Genomic DNA, 25,680 nt, shown 5'->3' on the forward strand with positions numbered 1-25,680 from the left:
TGCTGGCATGGGCTGATGGGAATCGTAGTCCATGAACACCTGGAGGGCCTGAATTTGACACCTATGGACTACACTGTTTATTCACCTGACATCCCGTGGCTACCATCCACTTGGTAAATGAGCTTATCCCCTATGTGAAGCTACACAAAGATCACCACAACAACGAAAGCAAAGCAGCTCTTATCTGTGTCTGGTATTCATCCAGTGTTTGTTTGTGTACAGCCCTTCTTCGTACCCCCCTGTGAGGACTCCTAGCACTTCTACCTAGGAATTTTCACAGTAAGAGGGAGGGAATTGAATCTGCCCCTTCCTCCTTGCAGTTTCCCCACAACCTCCTGGGTCACTGTTAGAAAGAGAGAAGAGCATTTTGAACTCTAATGAGCTCTGGGCTTTTCTGAGGTTCACTTACACATGCGCAGTTCCCTTGTGTGGCTGCACAGAGGACCATGTAATGAGCACCAGATACAGGTAAGTGCAACAGTGAAAAACATCAGAAGGTTTTTCCTCTCTCCCCCACAGTTTTCTCCTGCGTAGGTTAGCCTGATCTTGGCAGATCTTGGCAGCTAAGCAGGGTTGGCCCTTGGTAGTATTTTGGTGGGAGACAGCCAAAGAAGTCCAGGGTCTATACCCAGAGAAACCACATCTGAATGTCTTTTGCCTTGAAAATCTATGGGGTTGTCCTAAGTCAGCTATGACTTTATATTTTCCACCACCATGTTTTATAGTACATTGGTATTTTGCACATTCTTGTAACGGGAGACCTTCAGGTATTACAGGAATAAAACGGTTAACCAGAACCAGGTGCAAACCTTTGATCAAGACCTCTCTTTTTGTTTTTCCTGTCTGCAGATATTCTGAACTATTACCTGGCCTGCAGCGCTGGCTCCCCGAACCCCTTCCAGCAGGTGAGTGAGGTCACCTCCCTTTTATTAAGCTATCCTTCAGCAAGACTGGAAGTCTTCGCAGCAAGTCATAACACTGGCTTCTTCTAGCCATGAAGGGTATTTGTAGCATTTGTGTGTTTAATCTTCTAATAAAGAAAGGGTGCCGGCTTTAATGAGAGGGATGGGCAGAGAAATTAGAGTGCTGTTCTCTTCCATAGTGTGCAGCCGTACCGTCTTAGCCCATGACCTCATCTTCTTTTAAGACAAACATTAAGCAAGATTGATCAGGATCTGAGATGGGAAGAAACGGTGGGGGGGAGGGGGGGCTGATAATTAAGAAAGGTGTAGAATCCATTTAAAGAGAGCCAAGTTGCAGGATAGGGGGAGACCTGTGCTTTCAGACACAGCCAGCCGCCAACATTTCAGAAAGGGAGGCCAGTTCGAATCAGAGACTGGAACAGGTGAGCACTAGGCTGGAAGGAGAGGCTCCAAGGAGGAAAACAGGAGGCAGAGTTGCTAGGGAGACTTCTTGTCCATCTCTTTTCTATCATCATCATCATAGTTGTATGCCTCGTAGAATCATGGAAGAGACCGCAAGGGCCATCAAGTCCAACCTCCTGCAATGCAGGAACGCACAATCAAAGCACTCCCGGCATATGCTCCTCCAGCCTCTGCTTAAAAACCTCCCAAGAAGAAGACTCCGCCACTCTCCGTGGCAGTGAATTCCACTGCCGAACAACCCTGCCAGTCAAAAAGTTCTTCCTAATGTTTAGGTGGAATCTCTTATCCTGCACCTTGAATCCATTACTCCATGTCCTACTTTCTGAGGCAGCAGAAAACAAGCTTGCTTCCTCTTCGACATGGCATCCCTTCAAATATTTAAACATAGCTGTCATGTCCCCCCTTAACCTTCTCTTCTCCAGACTAAACATCCCCAGCTCCCTAAGCCTCTCTCCGTAGGGCATGGATGCTGCCCTTCCCCCTACAGGCTCAAAGCAGTTTCCATCATATGAAAATACAACAAATTAATCAGTCTAAAAATTTAAAACTAGTAACTCCTAACTCTAAAGCAGTGACTAAAATCCCAGAGTAACAGCAGGGAGAGAGAAAATAGGGGAGAGGGGAGGCCAAAAGTAGGTGGAAATAGTTGGTCATATCATTGCTGCCTCAACTGTTAGCTTAGCCGAACAGCTCCTGTTGCAGGCCCTGGGGAACCGCATCAAGCCCCGCAGGGCCCAAGTCTCATCTGACGGAGCATTCCACCAATCTGGGGCCAGAGCGGAGAATCCCCTGGCCTTGCTTGAGGCCAGCCGGATCTCTTTTGGGACATGGATCGCCAGTAAGTTGTTAATTGCTGACTGCAGTCACCGCCCTTCCCTGTTTTGTATGCATTTGACGGGAACGTGTGCTGGAAAACTCCAGTCCATTACCATTCTGTGTAGTTCTTTCCCAAAGCAGGGTTCACAGGTGACATTTCAGGCCTTCAACAGAAAGTTCTCCCACACTAAAAAGGAGTGCTGTTCACCAACAGCCAGATAAGTAGCTCTTGGCTGGAGCTAAGGACAGATGCAGCAAAAGAAAAACAAGTGTTATCTCTCTTAATGGCTTTTCAAGCATATACCATTTCTGCCCTGCCTTCATTAAAAGACCTTTGGCTGTTTAGTGCTATTGTTGTGGTGGTTATTATCTGCAGTGGTGCTGCTACAATTGAAATGTTGCTTTGGCAAACCACAGCACAGATTGGTTTATTTATTTATCTGAATGTGTACATCCTGCCTCTCCTTGCACTCAAGTTGGCTCTGAATATAGCCTGAAACAATACACAATTTTTTAAAAATCAATAACTAAAACTTTATCTTCTGAAATTGAATTACAGCCCATTCAAATACACCTTCCAAGATATGTGTCATTACTCACAAGATATAAGTTTGTTTAGAAAGGAAGGAAGATATCTTACTTACCAGGCAAAGGTCTACAATTTGGTTGAGGTTTCTTTCATTGAATGCTTCTTCTGCCCACACCCTAATTCTATGGGTTTAGGAAATACAGAATCTTGAAGGAGGATGAATGGTGCTCAGGCTAAGATTTTTAGAACAAAGGCATGTATGGGGGAAAGGTCAGAAGATTTGAAACCAGTTGTGATAAATCTACAGATTAGGGCATTTTAGAAACTTTTGTACCTTTTTGCCATTTGCCATTTTGATTTGTTCTTTTTTAGAGGACCAGACTCATTTTTGCCAGACTTTTTTTTCCAAACGGATTGACCTGTATATCCTCCTAAACCCAGAAAGCAGCACAAGGACCCACTATTCAGAATGGAACAGGGCACACATAACTGCTAGCTTGAGCTGGGACAGACAGTTTCTTAATAATTCAGGTCACTTTGCCACATGCAGCTCAGTAATTGCTGAGGACTGAGAGACCACATTTTATGTTTTGAGCAGAAACTGTCAGGAAGCCACAAAGCCCTGGTGGAAATGCAAGATGATGTACAAGAACTGATGAAGTCGGCCATCCGGGAGTACCCTGCTTCCAAGGTAAATCTGAATGAGCATACATATCTATTTAGAATCCTGCTCCTTTCCTTTCTGCCAACTGGCCTTTGCAAACCCAGTAGCAACAGTGGTGTTCTCAACTCCTGTCCCAACGTCTTGCTTGCAGGAATATCTTAACCGGGTGCAAGAAGTTCTGAACTCCACAGAAATCAACCTGCAGCATTTGACTGCCCTGGTGGACTGTCGGAGCCTGCATCTGGTGAGTCCCACAGATACACTGAACAACTGGTTGTGGTGGGTTTTCCGAGGGCTGCAATAGATTGGCGGTGAAGTGCTTGTGGCGGCATCATTGTTCCTAATGTTTTCACCATCTGTAGAGGCATCTGTAGAGGTGTATCACGGGCATCTTCAGAGGTGTATCACAGAGGGAAGTCTGTTACACACTGTTCCCTCTGTGACACACCTCTGAAAATGCCAGCCACAGATGCAGGTGAAACATTAGGAACAAGATCCACAAGACCACGGCCACACAGCCCGGAAAACCTACCAGAACCAGTTGAGTCCGGCCATGAAAGCCTTCGACAATACAACTATATTTGAATCCAATCGTTCCTTAGAGATAGACAAGATTTTTGGAGTGCAGGCTTTCAAGGATCATGTTCTTGTTGTTAGACACGGATGTGTTGAAGCACTGATGGCTTCATTGTTGTGATTGTGGAAGGGTTGTGATATCTGGTGCCAGGAGACTTTGCCTGAAACTACAGCTCTCACTTTTTGAGGAATGGGAACGGGGTCTGTGTTCAGGCTTGAGTTTGCTTGGAAGCTTGTAAAAATGTGGGTTTAAATGCCCTGCATGCCCTACAGTATCTTAGGAACGGAGGTTCTGTGTCGCTTTCACTTCCAAGCAAACAGAATGGGGGTTTTAGAACGGGATTTTATTGTGTTTTTAGAATTGTGTTTTATTGGGTTTTTACTATCATGATTTTAATGTTGCATTCTTTATTGTAACCCACCCTGAGACTAGTAAATGGCAGGTAATAAATGTGAATAGAATAGAACAGAACAGAATAGAATCAAATAGAATAAGTCTTTGTTTGTGAGTGCTCCTTCCTGTCTTTTGGACCTCCCGGCTTGCTTGGTAACAATCAGTGTTTCATTCCCAAGATCTTGCGTGGGATAGGGTGCAGGCCTAGGATACTGGAGACCCAGTTCAAACCCCTACTGTGACCTCTCTCCTTAGGATTATGTCCAAGCCCTGACAGGCTTCTGCTATGATGGCGTGGAAGGGCTGATCTATTTGGTGCTGTTTTCCTTCGTCACGGCCCTGATGTTCAGTTCCATAGTGTGCAGCGTCCCCCACACGTGGCAGCAGAAGAGGTATGTACAGGAAGGCTGGAATCTTGCACTTTGAGTCCACAGAGCATTTCTAGATTGCATTGCTAGAGATGTCTTCCGGCTGTCCTCAGCCCTGGCCCCAGCCTGGTGGAAGGCTCTGTCAAATGAGATCAGGGCCCTGTGGGACTTAACCCAATTCCACGGAGTCTGCAACATGGAGCTTTCCACCAGGCCTGTAGCTGAGGGTAGCAACAGGAGTGACATATCCATCTTCATTCCCTCTTTCCCTCCCCTTTTTCTTATGAAACCAGGGCAGTGGTGTGTCATTCCACCCTCGAGTGTGTTTTAGCACCATAAATTAATAGGATGTTGTGGGTTTTCTGGGTTGTATGGCCGTGTTCCAGTAGCATTTTCTGACATTTTGCCGTCATCTGAGGCTGGCATCTTCAGAGGATCCTCTAGGAGATCCTCTGTCAAGAGAAAATGCTGCTGGAACACTCCCATACAACCCGGAAAATCTACAACACCCTCGTGATTCCGGCCGTGAAAGACTTCAACAATACATAAATTAATAGTTTTTTAGATTATTGATATTTTATTATTTTAAATGATCTTTGTAAATGAATTGTACATATCGGAAGCTGATCTGAGCCCGCATCGGTGGGGAGAGCAGGTTATCAAATCAAACGAACAACAACAACAATGTAAAATGCCTGGAAATGTTGACACCCTGGAGCATTTTGTTTAAAGTGGAAATGGGGTACTGAAATATAAACTTTTTACATAGTACAGAAGAGTTCAGTGGTGTGCATTTTGAGCCAAGTTGGGGGGCATCGGCCTTCCAGCATATTCTGCCAGTCTCTGCAAACTAGTGGAAGGGACACAGGGCACTGGCTTTCAAAGAGCGCTATTTCAATAGGGCCAGCCAGAGACTGCAGGTTGTGTATAGGTTCAATTATGTTTTCAGGGGCTATTGAAATGAGCTTTTTTAATGTGTGCTACCCAGTGTTAGTTGTGTGTCATTCTGGCAAGCTCTGTGGGAAGTGCAGTGCTGGGAAACGCGGCAAGCTTTAAGAGCCCAGATGGCGGTTGTGGGAGGACTGAGTCACTCCGCTTACCGGAGTAAAGCCGATTGCTATGGAACGTGCTCCATTGCCATACCGAATTCCCCTGTGCAACCATTCAACTGCGTGTCTGCGGAGGAGGCCGAAAAGAGAGGAACGCCCACATACTCCGTTTTTCTCATCTTCAGAGCAAGCCTAAAACATTTGGAGAGAAACTTTTAATTCACAGCGTGTGCGTACACACTCCTTCTCTTGCAGGGGTTCAGATGACGATGGAGAAGACGAATCGACGGCTCAAGGGAACCGGCAGACCCACGACAACCTGTACCGGGTGCACATGCCCAGCCTTTATAGCTGCGGGAGCAGCTACGGCAGTGAGGCCAGCATCCCTGCAGCAGCGCACACAGTCAGCAATGCTCCTGTCACGGAGTACATGTGAGTAGATGGCGCGCAGGAGCAGAGCGCACACTTTGTGGGCATGGGCTTTGGATCCTGGGACACGTCTGGTAAAAAGGATTTCTGATAGCAGGGCGAGGAAAGCAAGAACAAGTCAAAAGGCAGGTTTTGCAGAGTATTTTGCACATGCAGAATAATGCCCTTTTAGTCCACTTTCAATGCACTTTGCAGCTGTGCGGAATTGCAAAATCCACTTACAAACAATTATGAAAGTGGATTGAAAATGCATTATTCTGCATGTGCGGAAGGGGCCTTGGACCTTGTTGGACTGTATATATTTTTTTTCAAATGAGCTGACCGTCTGTCATTGGCTCCTTCCTTCTTCCCAGAATACAAGTGCTGTTACCTTAGCATTTACAGCAATTAAGCTGTGAGCCTGTCAGCATCTAACACCAAATGCTGACTAGACAGGGTCTTAAGATTTTAACATGGAAAATCTCCTTTTACCCCCTCCTTCATTTTCAGAAACTTTTGTAACATCTCACTGGCGTAACGCCCATTGGGCAAGGTGGGCAGCTGCCCAGGGCATCACCTTGTGGGGGGCATCAAAATGCTGGGTTCGTTTTTGGGTATTTTAGTGGTTTTCCATTTTTGGCCTGCAGAGGGCGCAGTTTTTAGGCTAGCGGCACCAAAATTTCAGGGTCTCATCAGGAGACTGTCCTTATGCTACCCCCCAGGTTTGGTGAGGTTTGGTTCAGGGAGTCCAAAGTTATGGACTCCCAAAGGGGGTGCCCCATCCCCCATTGTTTCCAATGGGAGCTAATAGGAGCTTGGGCTTACAGTTTTGAGGGTCCATACCTTTGGCCTCCCTTAACCAAACTGCACCAAACTTGGTGGGTATCATTAGGGGAGTCTCCCGATGGGACCCTGAAAGCTTTTAGACTGTGCCTTCAGAAATGTGCCCCCACAGCCTGCAACCCCATTGACAGCAATGCAGAAAAAAACTCAATGCAGAACAAAGATTCTTGGGCAAATTTCTGGGATAGCCTTGCAGGGGTGCATTTTGAGATGTATGCCGGCACCAAAACTTCAGGGTATTATCTGGAGATGCTGGCACCCCCCAAGTTTGGTGCAGTTTGGTTTAGGGGGTCCAAAGTTATGGACCCTCAAAGGGTATCCTTCATCTCCTTAGCAAAGAATGGGGATACCCCTTTGAGTGGTCCATAACTTTGGACCTAAACTCAGGGGTGTGGCGACCTTTGGCACTCCAGATGTTATGGACTACAATTCCCATCAGCCCCTGCCAGCATGGCCAATTGGCCATGCTGGCAGGGGCTGGTGGGAATTGTAGTCCATAACATCTGGAGTGCCAAAGGTTCGCCACCACGGCCCTAAACCAAACTGCACCAAACTTTGGGGGTACCATAAGGACAGTTTCCAGATGATACCCTAAAATTGTGGTGCTGATATGTGTAAAAATGCACCCCCTGCAGGCACCAATGACCTGGTTCAAAAAAAAATTGGTCGTGGTGGAGTGGCTGCCCGGGGGGTGGGGGGTGGGGGCATCCAACTCAGGTTTTGCCCAGGGCTACAGTTTGCCCAGGGCTGCCTTGTTACGCCCCTGTAACATCTAGTGTTCTGTTGAGCTGAAAAGCTTACAGTATTCTATGTCATTTTGGTTGCCCTGCTCTGGATGAACCGAACCAGCTCAACCTCAGAAGCAAGCAGACTTGAATGGGGGACCACCAAGGAAGGGAAGGGTTGCTAAGCAGAGGCAGGCAATAGTAAACTCCCTCTGTTTACAAGACTGTTGTCGTGTAAGCCCCCTGGGGTTGGCATGAATCAGCTGCAACTCGAGGGCACTCTCCACCACAAATAAAAAGTACGATGTGGACTTTTAGTTCTTCTTCTAGGCTTTTCATGAGCCAGTGTGGCTGTTCACAAGTTTTCTTTTCCTAGAAATGAGAACTTGACATGATTAGGAGTTGTAGCCCACTGGAATAGACCATATTGGGGCTATGCAGACTACGTGGATTCTCTCTGTGCCTTCATTATCATATTTAAATAGCTTGGACAACAAAGCTAAGAGGAAACGAGTTGCATTCTTAGAACAGTTCAGGGTGATTTCAGTTGCGCTTGTGAAGTAGGCTAATGTTATTGGGTAACTATTTTTTTACACTTATTCGTAGAATCGTAGTGTTGGCAGAGACCCCAAGGGCCATCAGTATTCAGCTCTGTGAGGGGCAGTGCAGAATTCTTGAGCTGGGCATTGTTATCTGGGCGATTCCAAGACTATTACCATGTTGACGGTGAATGTATATTAACAATTTTGTAGCTCTTCTGAATCGTTGCTGTCGTTTCTTTAAAGTGTCTTTTTACACCATTTTTTTTCTCCGCTCCAGGAGCCAAAATACAAACTTCCAGAATCCTCGCTGTGAGAACACCCCGTTGATTGGCCGAGAGTCCCCACCTCCCTCAGTAAGTCTATATTTACTGCTATGAAAGGGTAAGGCTTTCAGACATTTGCAGACATATATTGGTAGCTCCTGTTATTTTTATTTTTTTTTAAGAACCGAAGGTAGGATTTACTTTGCTTGCATCCTCTGGTCACATATCCAGGGTACCTTTTCAAGAAGTCTAGTAAATGTACGCTGCTTTATATCTTCACAATTTCCATGTTCCATCCGATAGCGGAGTTCTGTGAACAATGCACACTGTCAGCCAATCTGCAGGTTTGCAAAACCCACTTCCTGAGTTTGCAGAGTGTGCTATGTTCAGATGTGAACTCTGAATCCAAAATTTGCCTTCAGGTCATATTCTGGGCTTTTAGGGGGAAGTCCTTCTTGTGGTTTGATATTTCTACTTTGAATTTCTTGCGAGTTTTCCCCTCCCTCTTTTGCCTAGTAGTAAATACCTTTCATAAAGGTTTTGTTTGGCCCACAAACTATTTCAGGCTCGGGTTTGTTTTATTTATTTGGTCGCAATCTTATACCGTCTTCCGAAGGGTGAGCGGATGGTGCTTTACAGCGCCTTCCTAAACGCCTTTGTAAGCCCAATGACTGCAACAGACTGAGAAGGAGGTAACTCTGCTCAGGACTGCACTCTTAGGCCCCTTCCGCCCATGCAGAATAAATCACTTTCAATCTACTTTCACAATTGTTTGCAAGTGGATTTTGCTATTCCGCACAGTCAGTCCCAGCTGCAAAGCGCATTGAAAGTGGACTGAAAGTGCATGATTCTGCATGTGCGAAAAGGGCCTTAGTACCCACCTGGCAATATATTGCAAGCCACCCTGTCCATAGAAGAAGGCAGGATATACATTTCCAATATCGTAATTTTAAAAAAGAGGTACTCTTAAGATGCCTGGGCCAGATTCATGGAAGTCTCCTCCTCACCCTTCCAGAAAGAGAATCAGATTTGTGAATAACCCTTGCTTGCCAGTCCTTGTTTATTACTTTGACCAGTTCCTGAGAGAGAATTTCAGAATTACATTTATTTTGTTTTTGCTATGTCCTTGGTCTCTTTTTTTTGTTTTCGCTTTTAATTTCAGCAGGCTTTCTCAGGTGCAGTGTTGGCTTTCCGGAGGAAATGCAGGCGCATTCTTCGGCACGATGTCCAAAATCATCGCTGTTCCGATTTGGGCGGGGTGTGTGCATGAAGTGGCTTTCCCCTTGTAGCACAGCACGATGCACCGTTCACCTTCGTAGCCGAATCCTGCTGTGCAGCAGTGGGCCTTCCATAAAGCTGCTGTGTCCTAAAGGGGATCGTTATTCCCCAATGAGTTGGGGGGAGAAAGCGGGTGGCGCTAATTCCACATCTGGGTTTGGCGAGAGGAATATGGGGAAACGGAAGCTGGTGACGTGTGCACTGTATTGTAAAGGGAGATGTAGGATGATCAGCGTCTGCTTGGATGGCATAGCAAGAGAGGTTTTATAGCCAGTGTGGTGGTGTGCTTAAGTAGGATTTTAGAGACCCAGACTTGAGTCCTCATTCTGTAGTGGAAGCTCACTGGGTGACCTTGGGAGGGCAGTTACTCCTCTCTCAGCCTAACCTACCTCGCAGAGGTGGTGGTCATGGGAATAAAATGGAGGAGAGGAGAATAATATCGCAAGCCGCTTTTGGTCCCTGTGTAGGAAAAAAGAAGCACCAGTGGAGTAGTGGTGAAGACCAGGTGTACTCTAATCTGTAGAACTGGGTTTGATTCCCCGCTCTGCCGCTTGAGCTGTGGAGACTTATCTGGGGAACCAGATTAGCCTGTGCACTCCAACACATGCCAGCTGGGTGACCTTGGACAAGTCACAAGTTCTTCAGAGCTCTCTCAACCCCACCCACCTCATAGGGTGTTTATTGTGGAGGGGGGGAAGGGAAAGGAGATTGTCAGCCCCTTTGAGTCTCCTTACACAAGAGAAAGGGGGGATATACATCCAAAGTCATTGTCTTCCTCTAAATAAATGAAGAATTAAACCACCCCAGCAGACTAAGGAAAAGGATATTGTGGGTTGGAAATATAGTTTGGAAATATAGTTTGCAGAAGAGGCGACTTTGGAAATCATCACCATTTGGGCTGAACAGAAAAAGCAAGGAAAGACTATTCTAGTGTGTGTAAGAAGCAACCATTTCCAATACGCAGATGCCAGAGAAGCAGAATTTGTGAGAATCGAGTCCTCATTCCACGTCATGCAGCACAAAAGTCTTCTTTGGCTAAGACTTGATGACAGGACAACAAAGCATCATGGCTGAGGCCCCCTTCTGGCCACTGCTCTTCCCCGTAGCATTGGAGTGCTTTCCTGAAGTCGGGTAAAAATAGGAAGAGTCATCCATTGGGAGGGAAGTTCAGATTCTTACCCTTTTGGAGGGGGACTGGAACACCTTCCTCACAAGGAGAGGCTGCAGCGTTTGGGACTCCTTAATTTGGAGAGGAGACGTCTGAGAGGGGATGTGACTGAAGTCTAAAATTATGCATGGGGTAGAACATGTCGACAGAGAGAAATGTTTCTCTTTTTCTCACAATACTAGAATGCTGGGGGGAAGAATTAGGACTAATAAAAGGAAACGCATGGTTGGTGTTTGGAATACGCTGCCACAGGAGGTGGTGATGGCCACTAACCTGGATAGCTTTCAAAGGGGCTTGGACAGATTGATGGAGAAGTCGATCTATGGCTATCAATCTTGATCCTCCTTGATCTGAGATTGCAAAGGCCTTAGCAGACCAGGTGCTTGGGAGCAGCAGCAGCAGGAGGAGGCCATTGCTTTCACATCCTGCAGGTGAGCTCCCAGAGGCATCTGGTGGGCCACTGTGAGCAGCAGAGTGCTGGACTAGACGGACTCTGGTCTGATCCAGCAGGATCTTTCTTATGTTCTTATGGATGGTGGGGACAGGGGAATACTTCCTTTCCTTAGGCCACAGGTGAGCGGTAAGAGCTTGGCAACTGGGAGGTGCCCAAGCAGACCGGACTTGTCCCTTTTTGAGCTCAGCTCATCCCATGGGAATTATGGCACAATTTGACCTGGAGTCGTCGGCCTCATTGTCTGTGTCTCTTTCTTTTTGTCGTGTGTCCCCTCCCCCCTGCCCCCAACCTTGTTTCCTTGCTCCCAAGTTCCATCCCTCTAGAAGGACAGAGCCTTCCCTGTCATCGGCACACACGCCACGGCATCATCACTTGCTTGCACTGTGTGTTTTTCATGCACGTTGAGGCTGCACTCTCTCTTTTTCTCTCTCTCTCTCTCTCTTCTCCTGCCTCACCACAGTTGTATTTGGCTGCCCTGGACAGTAGCAGCCATACGAGCTGGCAGTTTAAGCCCTCGGACAGTGCTCGGACGTACTGGTAACAGCGCCCGCAAAATCAAAACAGGTACTGAAGTAAAAGGTCCTTCTCGCTGAACCCCTCCCGGCCTCACCGACCTTTGCCGTCCCTGCACTTTTCCCCTAGCCAAGCGCCAAAAGTCTTCATGTTCCCGCTCGTTGCACTTTCCGACCCTTCTCCCTTTCCCGCCAAGGGCTGATGCTGGCTAGCCTGGTTTGCCCTGGCACTTAGCGGCGAAGCAACATCAGCATCTTTTCCTTGGCAACGCTTCCTGTGGTCGTTGTGGCAGAGTCCCCCTCCTGATTTTCGAGCGTCCTCAAACTTGGATGCAGCCGAGAGATCTGAAATGGAGCAGAGTGCACTTGTCAGTTTTTTTCCCCTCCAAGGCAGGAACTTGTCCAGCTCATCTATCGATTGCCGAGCGTTTCTTGTCTTCCCTTAGAGGGGAAGTTTGCATTCCAGAGCTAGTGGCCCCCGTGCAGCTTCTCCCCTCCCTGAAAATAGACACGCACCTTTGGAAGTGATCTGCCAGGACCGAGGGCATCGCAAGGTCCACCTGTCTTGCTTAGACGGATAACGGTCCCCAGTTCGCAGTCTGCATCCCATCCCCTGAGACCTGTTTGTGTCCACCCATATCGCCCATTCCTGCCGGTGCCTTCGTGCTGCCATCCTGTGCTGGCTTCCATTTCTTTCTCTGTCTGCCCCTCTCTTTCCCTTCTGTGTCACTGCCTGTTTTGTGTTCCTCCTGCGTCTTTTGTCGTTGTCTTGCTCTGCTTTGGCGGGTGCCTGTGGGCGTGAGGGTGCTCCCTTGGGAATTGAGGCTAGTTTGGCAAAAGGGACGGCCTGGTCTTGGTGCACTCCCTCAAGAGCATGAGTGAGAATCTGTGCGCTTTGTGAAATGCATGTCGCTCGCCCTCCACAGAATGCTGCTGCATTTTCTTCTCTTGTAAGCTGCTCTGCACCAGCCTCCCTGGATAAACCAGCGCTCGACATGGTGTTAACTTTATTGCTGTGGATGTCGACACCGGTGTCCATTTTCATTGTTGTGTTAATGTTCTGTATTCCGTATTTTGTATTTCAGGAATCAATTTAAAAATATATATTGTCGCAGGCTTTTATGGCTGGATTCAACTGGTTGTTGTGGGTTTTCCAGGCTGTGTGGCCGTGGTCTGGTAGATCTTGTTCCTAACGTTTCGCCTGCATCTGTGGCTGGCATCTTCAGAGATGTATCACAGAGGGAAGGTGTGTAACAGTGTGTAACAGACTGGACACAGTGTGTAACAGACTTTCTTCTGTGATACACCTCTGCAGGTGCCAGCCACAGATGCAGGCAAAAAGTTAGGAACAAGATCTACCAGACCACGGCCACAACCCGGAAAACTTACCACAACCAATTTTTTAAAAGTTCAAAAATCAGGGGTGCTGTTTTGATTTTCAGCGCTGGGAAGATTTAAATTCTTACTCTCCTCCTCTCCCCACTTTATCTGTTTATTATTTAAAATTTTATTAGTACTTAGAAGTATTACATCACTAAAAACACACAAAGAAAAATTCACAAAGTACAAGGTACATATTTCATATATATTTCCAGTTTCTTCCACCCCAAATATTAACACTGAGTGTAATTTTTTATCATTTTGTTATTAACCACCTAGGTAAAATTTAGTCTTTAGAGCTGCTATAGAGGTCCCACTTTTCTCTATTGATTCTTATTTTAGCAATCCTTAACCTTCAAATCCACTAATCATCATTTTTTCCCTATTTTATCCAAATACTCTAATCAAGAGTTTCCAATTGTCCAAAACTTTAATTAAGTTCTTTTCTTCAGGTAACAAGCGCAGCTTGGCTGTCTCTTCCATCTTTAATACCGGTACCTTCACCCGCCATTCTTCAGTTGTGGGTCCCTAGCTTAATCTTAGTAATTCTAGCTAAAAGTGCAGTTGAAAACACTTGCCTTAATTACTTTTTATGCCTCTTCATAATCTTCATAATCATGTTGATCTGATCTACATGGATCCAGTGGCCATCCTTTTTGGGATATAATTTTTATATGTGCCTATTCAGACCTAGCATTTTTCTGAAGGCCCCAACTTTGGCACCCCCGTTCTCTCCAAACTCCAAACTAAACTGTCTCCTGAGCAATCAGGACCCTAAGACACTGGAAATGGTGGCCAACTTCCTGGTTAATACCTTGAAATAATTTTCTGGGCTTCCCCCCTTGCATAAGTGATGACTGTATTCTCTGTATTATTCTGTCTAACCCTATCTGGTGTATATTATATATTTTCTCTTTCTTTTTCCTCCTGATGCCTAATAAAGGTCTAGTTTGAGTTTGATATAAATTGTACCTTGACCTTCATACCTAGTTTAACAATAATAATCTTTATTGTCATCTACATTATACCATCAATATCTAGTTCAAAAGCCCTCTTAATTGTTTAGAACATAGCTTCTGTATATCTGTACGCCACAGATTAGATTGAGTAAGAGCAGGCTTATGGTTTCCAAACCAGGGAGCAGTGGATGCTGCTTAGTCCTGTTGAAAATGATACGTTTGTTCCGATACTGCTGAGATAGGGGCTACCCTGTCATATGTTTGCAACTGTACTGTAGGGTGGATTCTCTTTAGGAGTAGTTCTGTGAGACTTCCTCTGGCCCAAGGTAAAGTACCTGCATGAATTTGGAGTGGCCAGCAGGAGGCGAGTGTGCAGCAGTGGCGGTGGGTGGGGCGACGTGACTCCCACCTCTGCCGTGGAAGTTTGTTGAGTGACCTTTGACCAATCACACACGCTCAGCCCAGCACTACAAAGATGTTGTGGTCAAATGGAAGAGAGAAAAAACAGTGTCAGCTGCCTTTGGTCTCTGTTGGGGAGAAAGATGGATTAAAATGAATTATGGTAAATAGAATACATTTCAATGTATTGTCGACGGCTTTCACGGCGGTATACAAATGTAATTATAAATAAATAAATAAATAAGAATCACTGGCGTGTTGTGTGCTTTCTGGGCTGTATGGCCGTGTGCTAGTAGCATTTTCTCCTGACGTTTCGCCTGCATCTGTGGCTGGCATCTGATGATAGTAAAGCAAGTGGAGTATATATAGCTTCTCTGTCCTTTTACCAAAGGTAGTTTTTGGAGAAGGTATATATACTCCACTTGCTTTACTACCATCAGATCCTCTGAAGATGCCAGCAACAGATGCAGGCGAAACGTCAGGAGAAACGTCAGGAGAAAATGCTGCTAGAACATGGCCATACAGCCCAGAATACATTTCCCTTTCAAACTGAGATAGCACATTGGTTCCAGCACATTTCATTTTTTTTCTTTAGCTAGTCTGCATCTTCTGATGGATCTCTGCTTTGTACATCCCAAATGATACAGCCCCATTCTTGAGGTACTCTGATAATTCAGAGAAATCTTTAGTTTGTAGAATTGCTCAAACGTAACTTTATCCTAGATTCATTGAATGACTTTGGCAGAGCAGTCCTTTGGCAGAGTTTATACTCTTCCTAGTCCATTTGATTCCGGGTGCTCAGAAAGTTTTGCTAAGGACTACACTGTAGGTAAGTCACTCACACTTAGCTGCGTATGACTTGTGAGAACGTAATGGCGTATGCCGCCATAAATTCCTTTGAAGAAAAGGATTAAAATCTTTGCGCCACAGGCTGTCTCCCAGCTTCAGGATAACCCAGAAGAGATCAAGATGGGGGCAAAAATAAGTCTGTCTTGTTTCCCTTCCGCACACGCAGAATAATCCACTTTCAATCCACTTTCACAACTGTTTGCAAGTGGATTTTGCTATTCCGCACAGCTGCAAAATGCATTGAAAGTGGATTGAAACTGCATTATTCTGCATGTGCAGCAGGGCCCTTGGTGTTAACAGCACTACCAAGAGGGGTCTAACACATTTAGGGAAAAGACAGCCAGGTTGTCCAAGAGACCTCACCAACGGAGACACTTCTGCATATGGACAGGTGAATATGCTGAGCCATGGCTTCAAAACTGAGGCACTGTTTAATCTGGAGCCTTGCCGAAATATTTGTACCTCCCCTGGTTTGTAAATCCATCCTGGAACTTGAATGAAAAATGAATTCGCTGGGACACCTGTCTAGCTTGCTTTAAACTTGCGTATATACCCTACGCAATACAGTCGCACGTCACAGCATTGTATAATGGTTGAGAGCAGTGGACTCTAATCTGGAGAACCAGGGTTGTTTCCCCACTCCTCCACATGAAGCCTGCTGGGCAACCTTGGGCCTGTCACAAATCTCTCCAAACTCTCTCAGCCCCAAGGTGTCTGTTATGGGGAGGGGAATGGAAGAAGTTTGTCAGCCACTTTGAGACTCCTTACAGGAGAGAAGGGGGGGGTTATAAATCCAAACTCCTCTTCTTCACAACGGCCTTGTAAAAAGGCTGGAAAGCACCACTTCATATTCCATTACAACCAATCTTGCATGTTTTTAATCACCTCTGTGCCGCTGTTGTTCTGCATGATACTTCTGGAGTAACAGCAAAAACCTTGAGAACCGATTTGGAGAGGATGAGCGGCCAGCAGTCTGACTAGCAGCCTTTTGCTAGTCTTCTGGAACTGGCTTTGGCTCGCAGGAACATCTGTCTTTACAGCAAAGCAGATGTTGTTCTCATCAGGCAGTGGCCACAATTTCCGGAGCGGAAGTCGGAAGAGGTACTTCAGGCAATAAAGATTTGCAGAGAGGGCCGTCTTTAGTAAGAGTGCGGACCATTTGCCATGTACCCCCGCTGAATAGGATCGATCGCTGCCATGGAGTTCAGTAGCAAATCTCAAACAAAAACTAAGTGACGCCAAGTGGATCTCTCCGATGGGTCCGCAGGAGATCGACTCAGTTCCATCCTTGACTTTTGGTTTCTCTTGACTTTTGGTTTCTCCCTCTCCCAACTGTTTGAGAGTTTTCTGTAATGGTTGTAGCTTTATTCGTTGTTTCAGTCTAGCTGGCTTTCCAAGGCTGCAGTCGTGTTTAAACAGTCTTAGAACATCAACAGACTTTTGTGTTATGTCTGCTCTAAAGCAACGTAGAACAACAAAAACAACCCACGCGTTTTTACAGCTGTACAGATATCTGAAATCAGCCCACAACCTGCTCCCTCTCAACCCCAAAGCCTCTTGTTAGATTATGGAAAGGCAGGACTTCCTCCAAGTTCCTCCTCCTCAACTACCCCACTTACTGCACGTTTTAAGGAGAAGGTTATTTCTGTTACACAGCTCGGGAGTCTTCTGCAGTTGGAACTCTTTTGTAATATTTGCTCTGCATTTCCGCTGGTCTTTTCCATAGAAGATTTATTCTCCCTGCCTCCCTCCCTTTGCTTTCTTCTTCCATTGTATGAAGTGATCTATGGAGAAAGAAGTCTCCTTTGGATATGTGCATACCTGCATTCTTTTCCATCCTAGAGCAGAGGACACTTGGATTGACCATGATCACTGTTGTGTATTGGACTGTTGCGAGTCGTTTTATTTTTTTAACCCTGCAGGCTCTTGTCCTTTGACTGTCCGGCCTTCCTGAGCAAGCTGTCCTGTGAGTCATAATTTTCAAAAGATGGTTGTGAAAACCCCGTCTCCCAACACTGCAGAAGAATGGCTTGTATCCATAGGAGCATTTCCATGGTTGGAAAGACTTCTGTCCGTGAAGCACGGGTCTCTTGTCTTCCCGCTGCAATCCTAATTGACCCCCAAAGTCTGTACTGGGGGGGCATGGGACCCCTCAAGTACAGCATTTTGGGGCCCCCAGTGGCCCAGAAGAGGCATGAAAGTCATGCTGCACAGGTGGAAATCCTTCCCACCATGGAAATGCTCCAGTAGCTGCAATCCGTGGTAAAGCTGAAATGACTGTTTGGTTAAAGTTCTGTAGCGTAGCGGGGGACTAGCCTGCTGGTGATTTGCCCTGTGGAAATGCTTTTGGCCAGCCCTTTTCTGCATCTGGAACTTCTGCCATTTTTCCCCCCCTCGTACATGAATTTTGTGGGTCCGGCTGAAGCCCAGCTTCTCTAGGTCCTTGTCGTGCTCCCTGAATTTAATGTTCTCCCTTCTGTTTGTTTTCTTCTCTTCCTTTTCTTCCTCCAGTACACCTCCAGCATGAGAGCCAAATACCTCGCCACCAGCCAGCCTCGGCCAGACTCTGGGGGTGTGCACTAAAAACTAGAATACCTTTCCAGTCAAACCGAAACAAAACGTGCCAACCGCTGCCATCCTGTCCTGCCCTCCCGGAGCAGCCCCCGCTTTCTTCCTGACCCAAATCCAGTTCTGTGGCTTTTCCTGTTTCTCCGGCCCATCCTGTTGCCTGGGACATGTTCATTTTTGGAAGAAACCCGGAGGGAAGCTTGCTGAAGACTTAACGCTTTCGTTATATGTGGGGGGGAGTGACGAATAAACATGTACAGTAGATCCGGGCCGGCCTTCAGTGTGCGGGACTAGCTCTGTCACCATCTGACCGGGAATTAGTTTGCAAACTTATTTGCTGCCTCCTCTTCCTCCCTGGCCAGTCTAATCCGTAAGACGAGCCAATCAACTTCTTCAGGCGACCTGAGAAAAGTTGATCTCTCCATTTGCAGAAGTGCCGTGGATTACAACACACTAACACAAGGGAGCAACCTTTAATGCGCACATAGTCCAAAAGCTCATCTCGTGCCCGTCTCCTTCTTGGAAACCTGACTGTCTGTTTTCAGAGGGGGTTTTTTTGTGGGGTGGGGTGAGGGGGGGTTTGGTGCTACAGTGGAGAAAGAACTGCCTGTTCTTCACGTCCTGATCAATCTCGGAATTGGGATTGTTTGCTTTCCTTTCCTTTTTTTTTAAAGAACTGAAAAATCCACTGATTCCTTTTGTGGCTCCTCTCAGATAACGTGGCTCTTTCCTTTGTATCTCGCCCAGACTTCCGAGGGAGAAGCAGGCCACATCTGCTCTTCGTGAGGTAGCTCTCTGCTCCCACATAATCTTCAGGGTCCCTTCCCACCAATCCAGTGCCCCACAATTAGTCCTAGGAGCAGAAAATATGAAGGGTGAGGAATGTCTCTGACCAGCCTTGCTGAACTAGCCTGCTCCTCTTGGATCCCTTATTTTATAACCGCAGTTAGTGGGGCTGTGTGGAAATGCTTTGGCCAACCCTGTTTTGACTGTGCACCCCAAGCCAGAGTCTTTTTAAAAAGTTCCAGGAAAAGGTTTCAGGAGCATCAGGGCAGAACAGGGGGGAGAATTGGACAGGAGGAGAGCAGTTCTGTGCCAGGAGTCCAAATGCAACAGGGAAGAAACGAAGAATGCTTGCCCTTCCCAGAAGCTCAGGAACCCATCTTATGCACAACTGCCCCCTGATGCATAAGCGCTGCATTTCTGAAAGCATTCGCTTTTAGATGCAGAAGCATCGTGGGGCACAAGACGCAGAAGGAAAGCAAACGGTTAAGTACGTATCAGAACAGACTCCTCCCCCTCTGAAGCAGTCTTAATTTCATATGTGGCCTGGTTCCAGTTGCCTTGTAGTGTACCAGGGCGGAGGGACAACAGGGATTAAATGACCATTGGAGGGGGCACATGAGCCACTGTCCGCTGTCCTTGTGCTAGAAGGCGTCATCTTGCAAAGCAAGAATGCAGCTTGCAAGGAAACCTCAGGCAAGGACAACTGTATCTTCATTGAGCTGTGATATCAGAAGCAGGGCTCTCGCTGCTAAGTCTTTTGGTTAATGACTCTGCCGCGTTCCAAGGAAGTCTTCCCTTAGAAACAATTCTTGCAAGAAGAGGTGGCTCTTTGGAGACTTTTTGTTGAGAAAGGAAAAGGGCACTAGCGGGCCTTAAGTCCTTGGGTGTTGCCCATGGACCCATGAGAAGAAGCACAGAGTCAGTTTGTTCACTAGCCTGACCCTTTGGGATCCTTTTAAGATCCACCGTGGGTTAAAAGTTTTGTGCCAATACACAGATAGCGAGCTTTTAAAATACATCAGAGTCTTAAGTGATGGTGGTGTAGCATCTGTGCTGCTAGGAGGAGCAACTAGGAAGTTAGAGCCAGCCACTGTTGTTCCCCACATCCCTTACAAGAGAAAGTTGTCCGCTGTCGTCTCCCCAACTGGACCAAGTCCCCATTCTGACGACCGTGACACAAGCAGGTCAGCTGTAGAAGGTGCGCTCAATAGGTGGCAGCGAATCGTGCCTGTAGACTGCATTTTTAAAACGCCTGTTCTTCACATCTGTAGATAGTGCACATAGATCCCAAAACATGTGAAAGGGTCTTTAGAAGATACTGAGGAAGTAGCCCTTTCTAGACCAGGCTCTCTTTGGTAGCGTAGCGATAGTTCTTCGAGGCAAGAATCTTGAGAAAGGAAACCCTTCCGGATTTCCCCTCCCACATCTTGTGCCCCACAATTAGTCCTAGGAGCAGGAAATTGAAGGGTGTGGAGCGTCCCAGTGGAGACCAAATTTTTAGCCAGAGCCAAGGACCTGTCCACATGTTACCATAACCACTAGAGAAGTTATCTTCCGTCTTGCTTCTTGGCCCAGCCACTGCTTACGCTGTGAAGAGGGACGTTGTTGGTATATCCTATGTTGCATATTGAAGATGTGCAAAGATATGGGTCCATAAATAGGAGAATTGAATATTTCTTCCCTCCTCCCCCTTCCCATACAATGCTACTACCATGCCAACCATGAGGTCTGTGTATACTGCCTGCATCCCACCTGGGGACTCCTAGACTCAGCTTCCAGAGATCGTCATGGCGAACAACGGGCTTACCACCTACAATACAAAACCTGGGTATATTTAAACTGAATTGGTTGAGCCTCAACTTTTTGGAACCTTTTTTAAGTCACCTGTGGGATACCGACAGCTCACAGGCATCTCTTGGGGCTGTTCTTCTACATGAACTTGTTTCCGAATGTTTGTGTGTGTGTGGTGTGTGTGTGTGCGCGTACGTGCGTGCCTGTGTGCAAGAGAGGTCATTTGCACGGGCGTGAAGAGAAGCTCACACAACCGCAACCTGTCGAGGAGACGTGACTTTTGTGTAGCCTCTGGCGCAAACCTGAAGCGCTGCACGGTTGCAGCATGCCTGTGGAATGGGCTTCTTGGGAGTTGTATTTCCCCCTCCCTGTTCCTTCTTTAGGAGCCCCCTTCTAACAAGATTGATCCCAAATCTTGAGCAGCAGGGATCATCTTTTAGCTGACTTTGGTGCTTATCGGGGCTCCGAACGGTTTTTGGTATCGCAAAAGACACTGCCCCACCCCCCCGCCACCGAACACCCTTTCCCTAATTTGTATGAATTTTTAAGTGATACGATATCTCAACACCACGTTGCTTGGAATGTGTCCCTTTGGCTGATCTTCTTGGCATCCCTCTGTCACTTCAAGACCACTGTCATGGCATTGACTTATGTTTCGGACATTCAGGAGAAATCAAGAGTCTAATCTTGTCTGGATACGGATGAGAAGGCCGAAGACTGTGATATAAGTGAGTGGAAAAGAGCTTCATAGCTTTTCTCTCAAACATACACACCACAATCTGCTCATCTGGTTTATTTTGTTGGGTTTTTTTCCCTTTTCTCCCACTGCATCATCACAGCACCTTTGAAAAAAAAATCAATAAATTTGTGATGTGAATCGAAGATCTTGTCAAGCACACAGACATCTCCACAATGTGAAATGTAAATAGCATGCCGAGGCTCTTCGCATCCCGTGTTCAAAACTGCATTGTAATTGTTTAAAAAAAAAAAGAGGAAATCGAATCAAGACTTGGCTGTGAATTTTTATTTTTATCTTTTTGTGCTGTCTTGGAAATATGACTGTCGTGTTTGTATCCTGTACGTAATATTAGCAGAGGCCATTTTGAGTTCGCTTATTGTTGATTTCTTTTTTTAAGGGGGGGTGGCCAAGGTAAGAATCATGTCATTTGTCCATTTACCTGGTTCTGAGGAATACGATTTGCCCCCAATCCACATCCTCAGCCTCATATGTAGAGAACTTGACCGCAGAGTTTGAAACTGGCCCACATGCTCTTTGTACATCCTCATTCAGAGGGCATAGCTTGATAAAATTTCCAGCAATTCTTTGTCTGGTATTCTTGGGCATTCCTGCTCAGCAAATAGATTGGGCGTTTAGACAATTCACACTTCCACAGCTTGTGAGTCCCCAAGCCAGATAATGTGGATTTCTGTGGTTACCAAACAAGGGAGCGGTTTGGAACACCACCACACACAACCGTTCAACTAGGCTTGGTGAGTCCCAAGATGTACGCACTGCCCGACATTTCGAGCTGAGCGTCATTTGAGCCAATGTCTGCGTAGCAGTCGCAGCTCTGCTACGGACTGTGGCACAGCGTATGTGCCGGGAAGGAGCATCACATACCATGGAAGGCGACTGAGAACAAAATGGCGGGCTGAGCCAAAGACCCAGAAGGCTGGGCAGCAGTGTAGGTTGAGTTTGATTGGTGACAGCACAGGCCAAAAAGGTAATGAAAACAAGGCAGACCGAGATGTTTGCTTTAATTCCGTTCTGTTTGATGCTTCCTTGAAATGTAATGCAAGTTTCTTAACTGAAGGATGTGACGGTTGAGACTGATTTATGCCACTCTTGTTTATTGGATTGGGATGGGAACCATTGGATGATGTCGGGTCAGTTGGCCACTGGTGTGGTCTTGTGTGATTTCTGGCAAGCTGTCATATCCTCCATCCCTTTATTTTTAGGGGAGCACGTGACTATCTTCCAGTCTGTTCTCGAACTCATTTACCACCCTCCACAAGGTGGGTGGTACCAAATGCCTTAGGAGCTGCTCCTGGGTCAGACCCAACTTCAGCATTACCCGTGCGATTAAGATATCAGCCCCACTCGCACCACAAAGCCCCCTAAATCCTCAAGCTCCAGTTCCCTATGTGAATTTCCTCCCTGATGTTGGGTGAAGGAGGGTCAGCAGTAAAGGAAAACCCAGCCACGCAGCGACCCAAGGTATTTCCAATTCTGTTAACTGCCATTTTAGCAACTCGTCCAGCAGCTGATAACGGACTCCGCCCGGGATGAAAAGAGGCCTGCCGTTATTTCTGTGTTTATTGCGCCCTTGCTGTGAGACGACGTCCCAGGGATCAAACAAGAATCGTAACCTGTGGCTTTTTGTTGTTGTGTCCCAAAGAACAGTTCAAGGAGGCTGGTAGAGACTCTAATGGAGTCCGAGTTCACACCTCTGCTGTTATTGTAGGAATGGGATAGTTGGAGGCTTAGAAGAGGGAACTGGCATCCTCTGGGTTTTTTAATCATTTGCAGTTAAAGTTTCAGTGGTGGGAGCAGACTGTTCAGCCACACCTACTAGTTAAATTGTCCCCTGCCAGTTGGGAGACCCCCTTCCGCCACCTTTGTGAAGCTCGCATTGACATCCCCAACTTCTTTTATTGTGCTTCGTTTTTAACTTATTTATTGATATCGCTCAAATCAGTGCCCTTCCATCTCCGGAGCATTTGGGCCAAACAAAAGCACCGGGACCAGTTTTCAAGGGGACCATAATTCAGGCAGCCGTGGGGAGTTTCAGAGTCTGAGGCCCCTTCTGCACATGCAGAATGATGCACTTACAATCCACTTTCACAATTGTTTGCGAGTGGGTTTTGGGATTCTGCACAGTGAAATCCAGCTGCAAAGTGCATTGAAAGTGGATTGAAAGTGCATTATTCTGCATGTACGGAAGGGGCCTCAGTCCTCCCTCTCACTGTCAAGAGAGGGAGGAACTGGTATCGGGGCTTGCTGTAGGTGTCTAGCATACTTACACCACTGTTCTCCTCTCTATGCAATCATAATTTCCCATTTCCTCACTGCCACTCAGAAACACACGATTCTCGTTCCGAATCTTTTGCAAAAGCTTCATATCCAAAGAGTGTGGACGTCGGTGGCAGAGCATGCCCATGTATTCTCCCCACAGCTTTTGCACTGAGCGTTTTTGGGTGCTCAATGTGGCAGCGGAGGTTTTGCCAACTTTTGAAAACGACCTACTCACTGCAGAATCCCAGATGAACGTGCAGGCGTCAGCAAAGGGATTTATCCTCCATTCTATGAAAAGCTTCGCCTGCAGGCTTTCTGTACGTCCAGGCTGTGGCGAAACTCACAAAAACAGGCCAGGCTAAACGTTCTGGAGTAAATCCCATTGAATAGGCTTGAGTAGACCCTGGGGGTAGACAGCACTGTTGGAAAGTTTCACTGCCATCCTAAGCAATGTTACACCCTTTGGAGTCCACCGAAGTCATTTGGCGCAGAAGGGCGTCACTCAGTTTAGGACTGCATTGCCAAGGTCTTAACGCCCTGAGTAAATCTCTTATTAGCCAGAATAAACACAGCAGTTTCCTTTAGATTTCATTCTTCTGGATTTTGAAATTTCTCTCCCACTTAGGACATTTGTGGGTCTGTTCCAAACTTACCAGTGAAGACTAACTCAACTTTGCCTCCCCCGCCTTCACCCCCAAATGTTTTGTGTTTTATTTTTAATTGCGGGGATTTAAAATTGAGGAGTGAGCCTTCTATTTTTTTAAATCTTTTTTTAATTTTATTTTAATTTTATGAATTGTACTGTACCTGTTTTTTACTGGATTTTTTTCCCGTTCTGCAACTACTAAGCAAAAACATTCTAAATGTCATTTCTGTGGTTTCTAATCAGCTTGGGTTTAATGTTTTAAAATAAAAAAAATTCAAAAATAAAGGCTGGAGTGACGTCTGTGTGTGTTTTTGTTAATTGGCAAATATTCTGAAAAAAGCCACCCAGCATCTTTTTCGCTAGGTCATGTAGCATCTCCCAGATCATGTAGCTTCTCCACATGCAGAGAGAGCCACGTGGTGTTGCGGACTCTAACCTGGACAACTAGGTTGGACTCCCCATTGCTTCACTTGAGTGGCGGACTCTTATCTGGCGAACTGAGTTTGTTTCCCCACTCCTACATTCTTGCTGGGTGACCCTGGGCCAGACACAGTTTTCTGCAGAACTCTCTCAGTTTTACTTACCTCACAAGGTGTCTGTTGTGGGGAGAAGGGAAAGGAGTTCTCAAGCCGCTTGGAGACTCCTTACAGTTGAGAACAGTGGGTTATAAATCCAAACTCCTCCCACTCCTCCCCGATTTGAAAAGAACCTGCATCAGAACAACCCATATTCTGCCCCCAATAAACCCAGTTGGGGGGCCAGAGCATGTGGTGGGCCCTGATCGACACAAGATTCTGAATTCTTAGTGTTAAAAAATCAAGCAAAATTACACTGTGGCAAGAAATCCCATTGAAGAAAAAAAATCCCACGAGTTGTTATAGCATCAATTTATGCCATCAATCGCATTATCAATAACGTTAAGTTGTAGAGTTTTGGTCCAGGAATTGGTCTTTCTTCTGCTGATGCTTTGTAGATTTCTTGGTCTGACTTTTGCCATAGTTGGACTCTTTCATTACAAAAAGTCACTGGCCCCTGTGTTAATCAAACTTTTTTCTCATGGTAGGGGTTAGCCACAGGATCTCTTAACACCAAAGCTGGTCGAGGACTTCAGTGCCACCCCCCTCGGGCACGCTGTTTTTCAACTGCATTCAAAGAGCAGTAGTGGTTAAGAGCAGGTGCGTTCTAATCTGGAGGAACCGGGTTTGATTCCCCGCTCTGCTGCTTGAGCTGTGGAGGCTTATCTGGGAAATTCAGATAAGCCTGTGCACTCCCACACACGCCAGCTGGATGACCTTGGGCTAGTCATAGTTCT

The 25,680-nt window shown here is 46.4% G+C and overlaps 1 protein-coding gene across 2 annotated transcripts in view; it reads left to right on the plus strand.

Moving 5' to 3' along the window:
- TTYH3 (tweety family member 3) overlaps positions 1–24,653 on the plus strand; it is a 74,313-nt gene extending 49,660 nt beyond the window's left edge. The window contains exons 8-14 of one of the 2 annotated variants that reach the window (XM_048492518.1): positions 850–905; positions 3,329–3,421; positions 3,546–3,638; positions 4,620–4,756; positions 6,037–6,213; positions 8,577–8,652; positions 11,923–12,018. In XM_048492518.1, the coding sequence (XP_048348475.1) occupies positions 850–905; positions 3,329–3,421; positions 3,546–3,638; positions 4,620–4,756; positions 6,037–6,213; positions 8,577–8,652; positions 11,923–12,003 (713 nt within the window). In that variant the 3' untranslated portion in view covers positions 12,004–12,018. Of the gene's footprint in view, positions 1–849; positions 906–3,328; positions 3,422–3,545; positions 3,639–4,619; positions 4,757–6,036; positions 6,214–8,576; positions 8,653–11,922; positions 12,019–18,072 lie in introns of those variants that run through there. The other variant, XM_048492519.1, reaches the window with a different exon arrangement.
- Positions 24,654–25,680: the final 1,027 nt, after the last annotated feature.

The sequence above is a fragment of the Sphaerodactylus townsendi genome, linkage group LG04, assembly GCF_021028975.2.
Source record: "Sphaerodactylus townsendi isolate TG3544 linkage group LG04, MPM_Stown_v2.3, whole genome shotgun sequence".
In the NCBI taxonomy this organism is placed as follows: domain Eukaryota; kingdom Metazoa; phylum Chordata; class Lepidosauria; order Squamata; family Sphaerodactylidae; genus Sphaerodactylus; species Sphaerodactylus townsendi.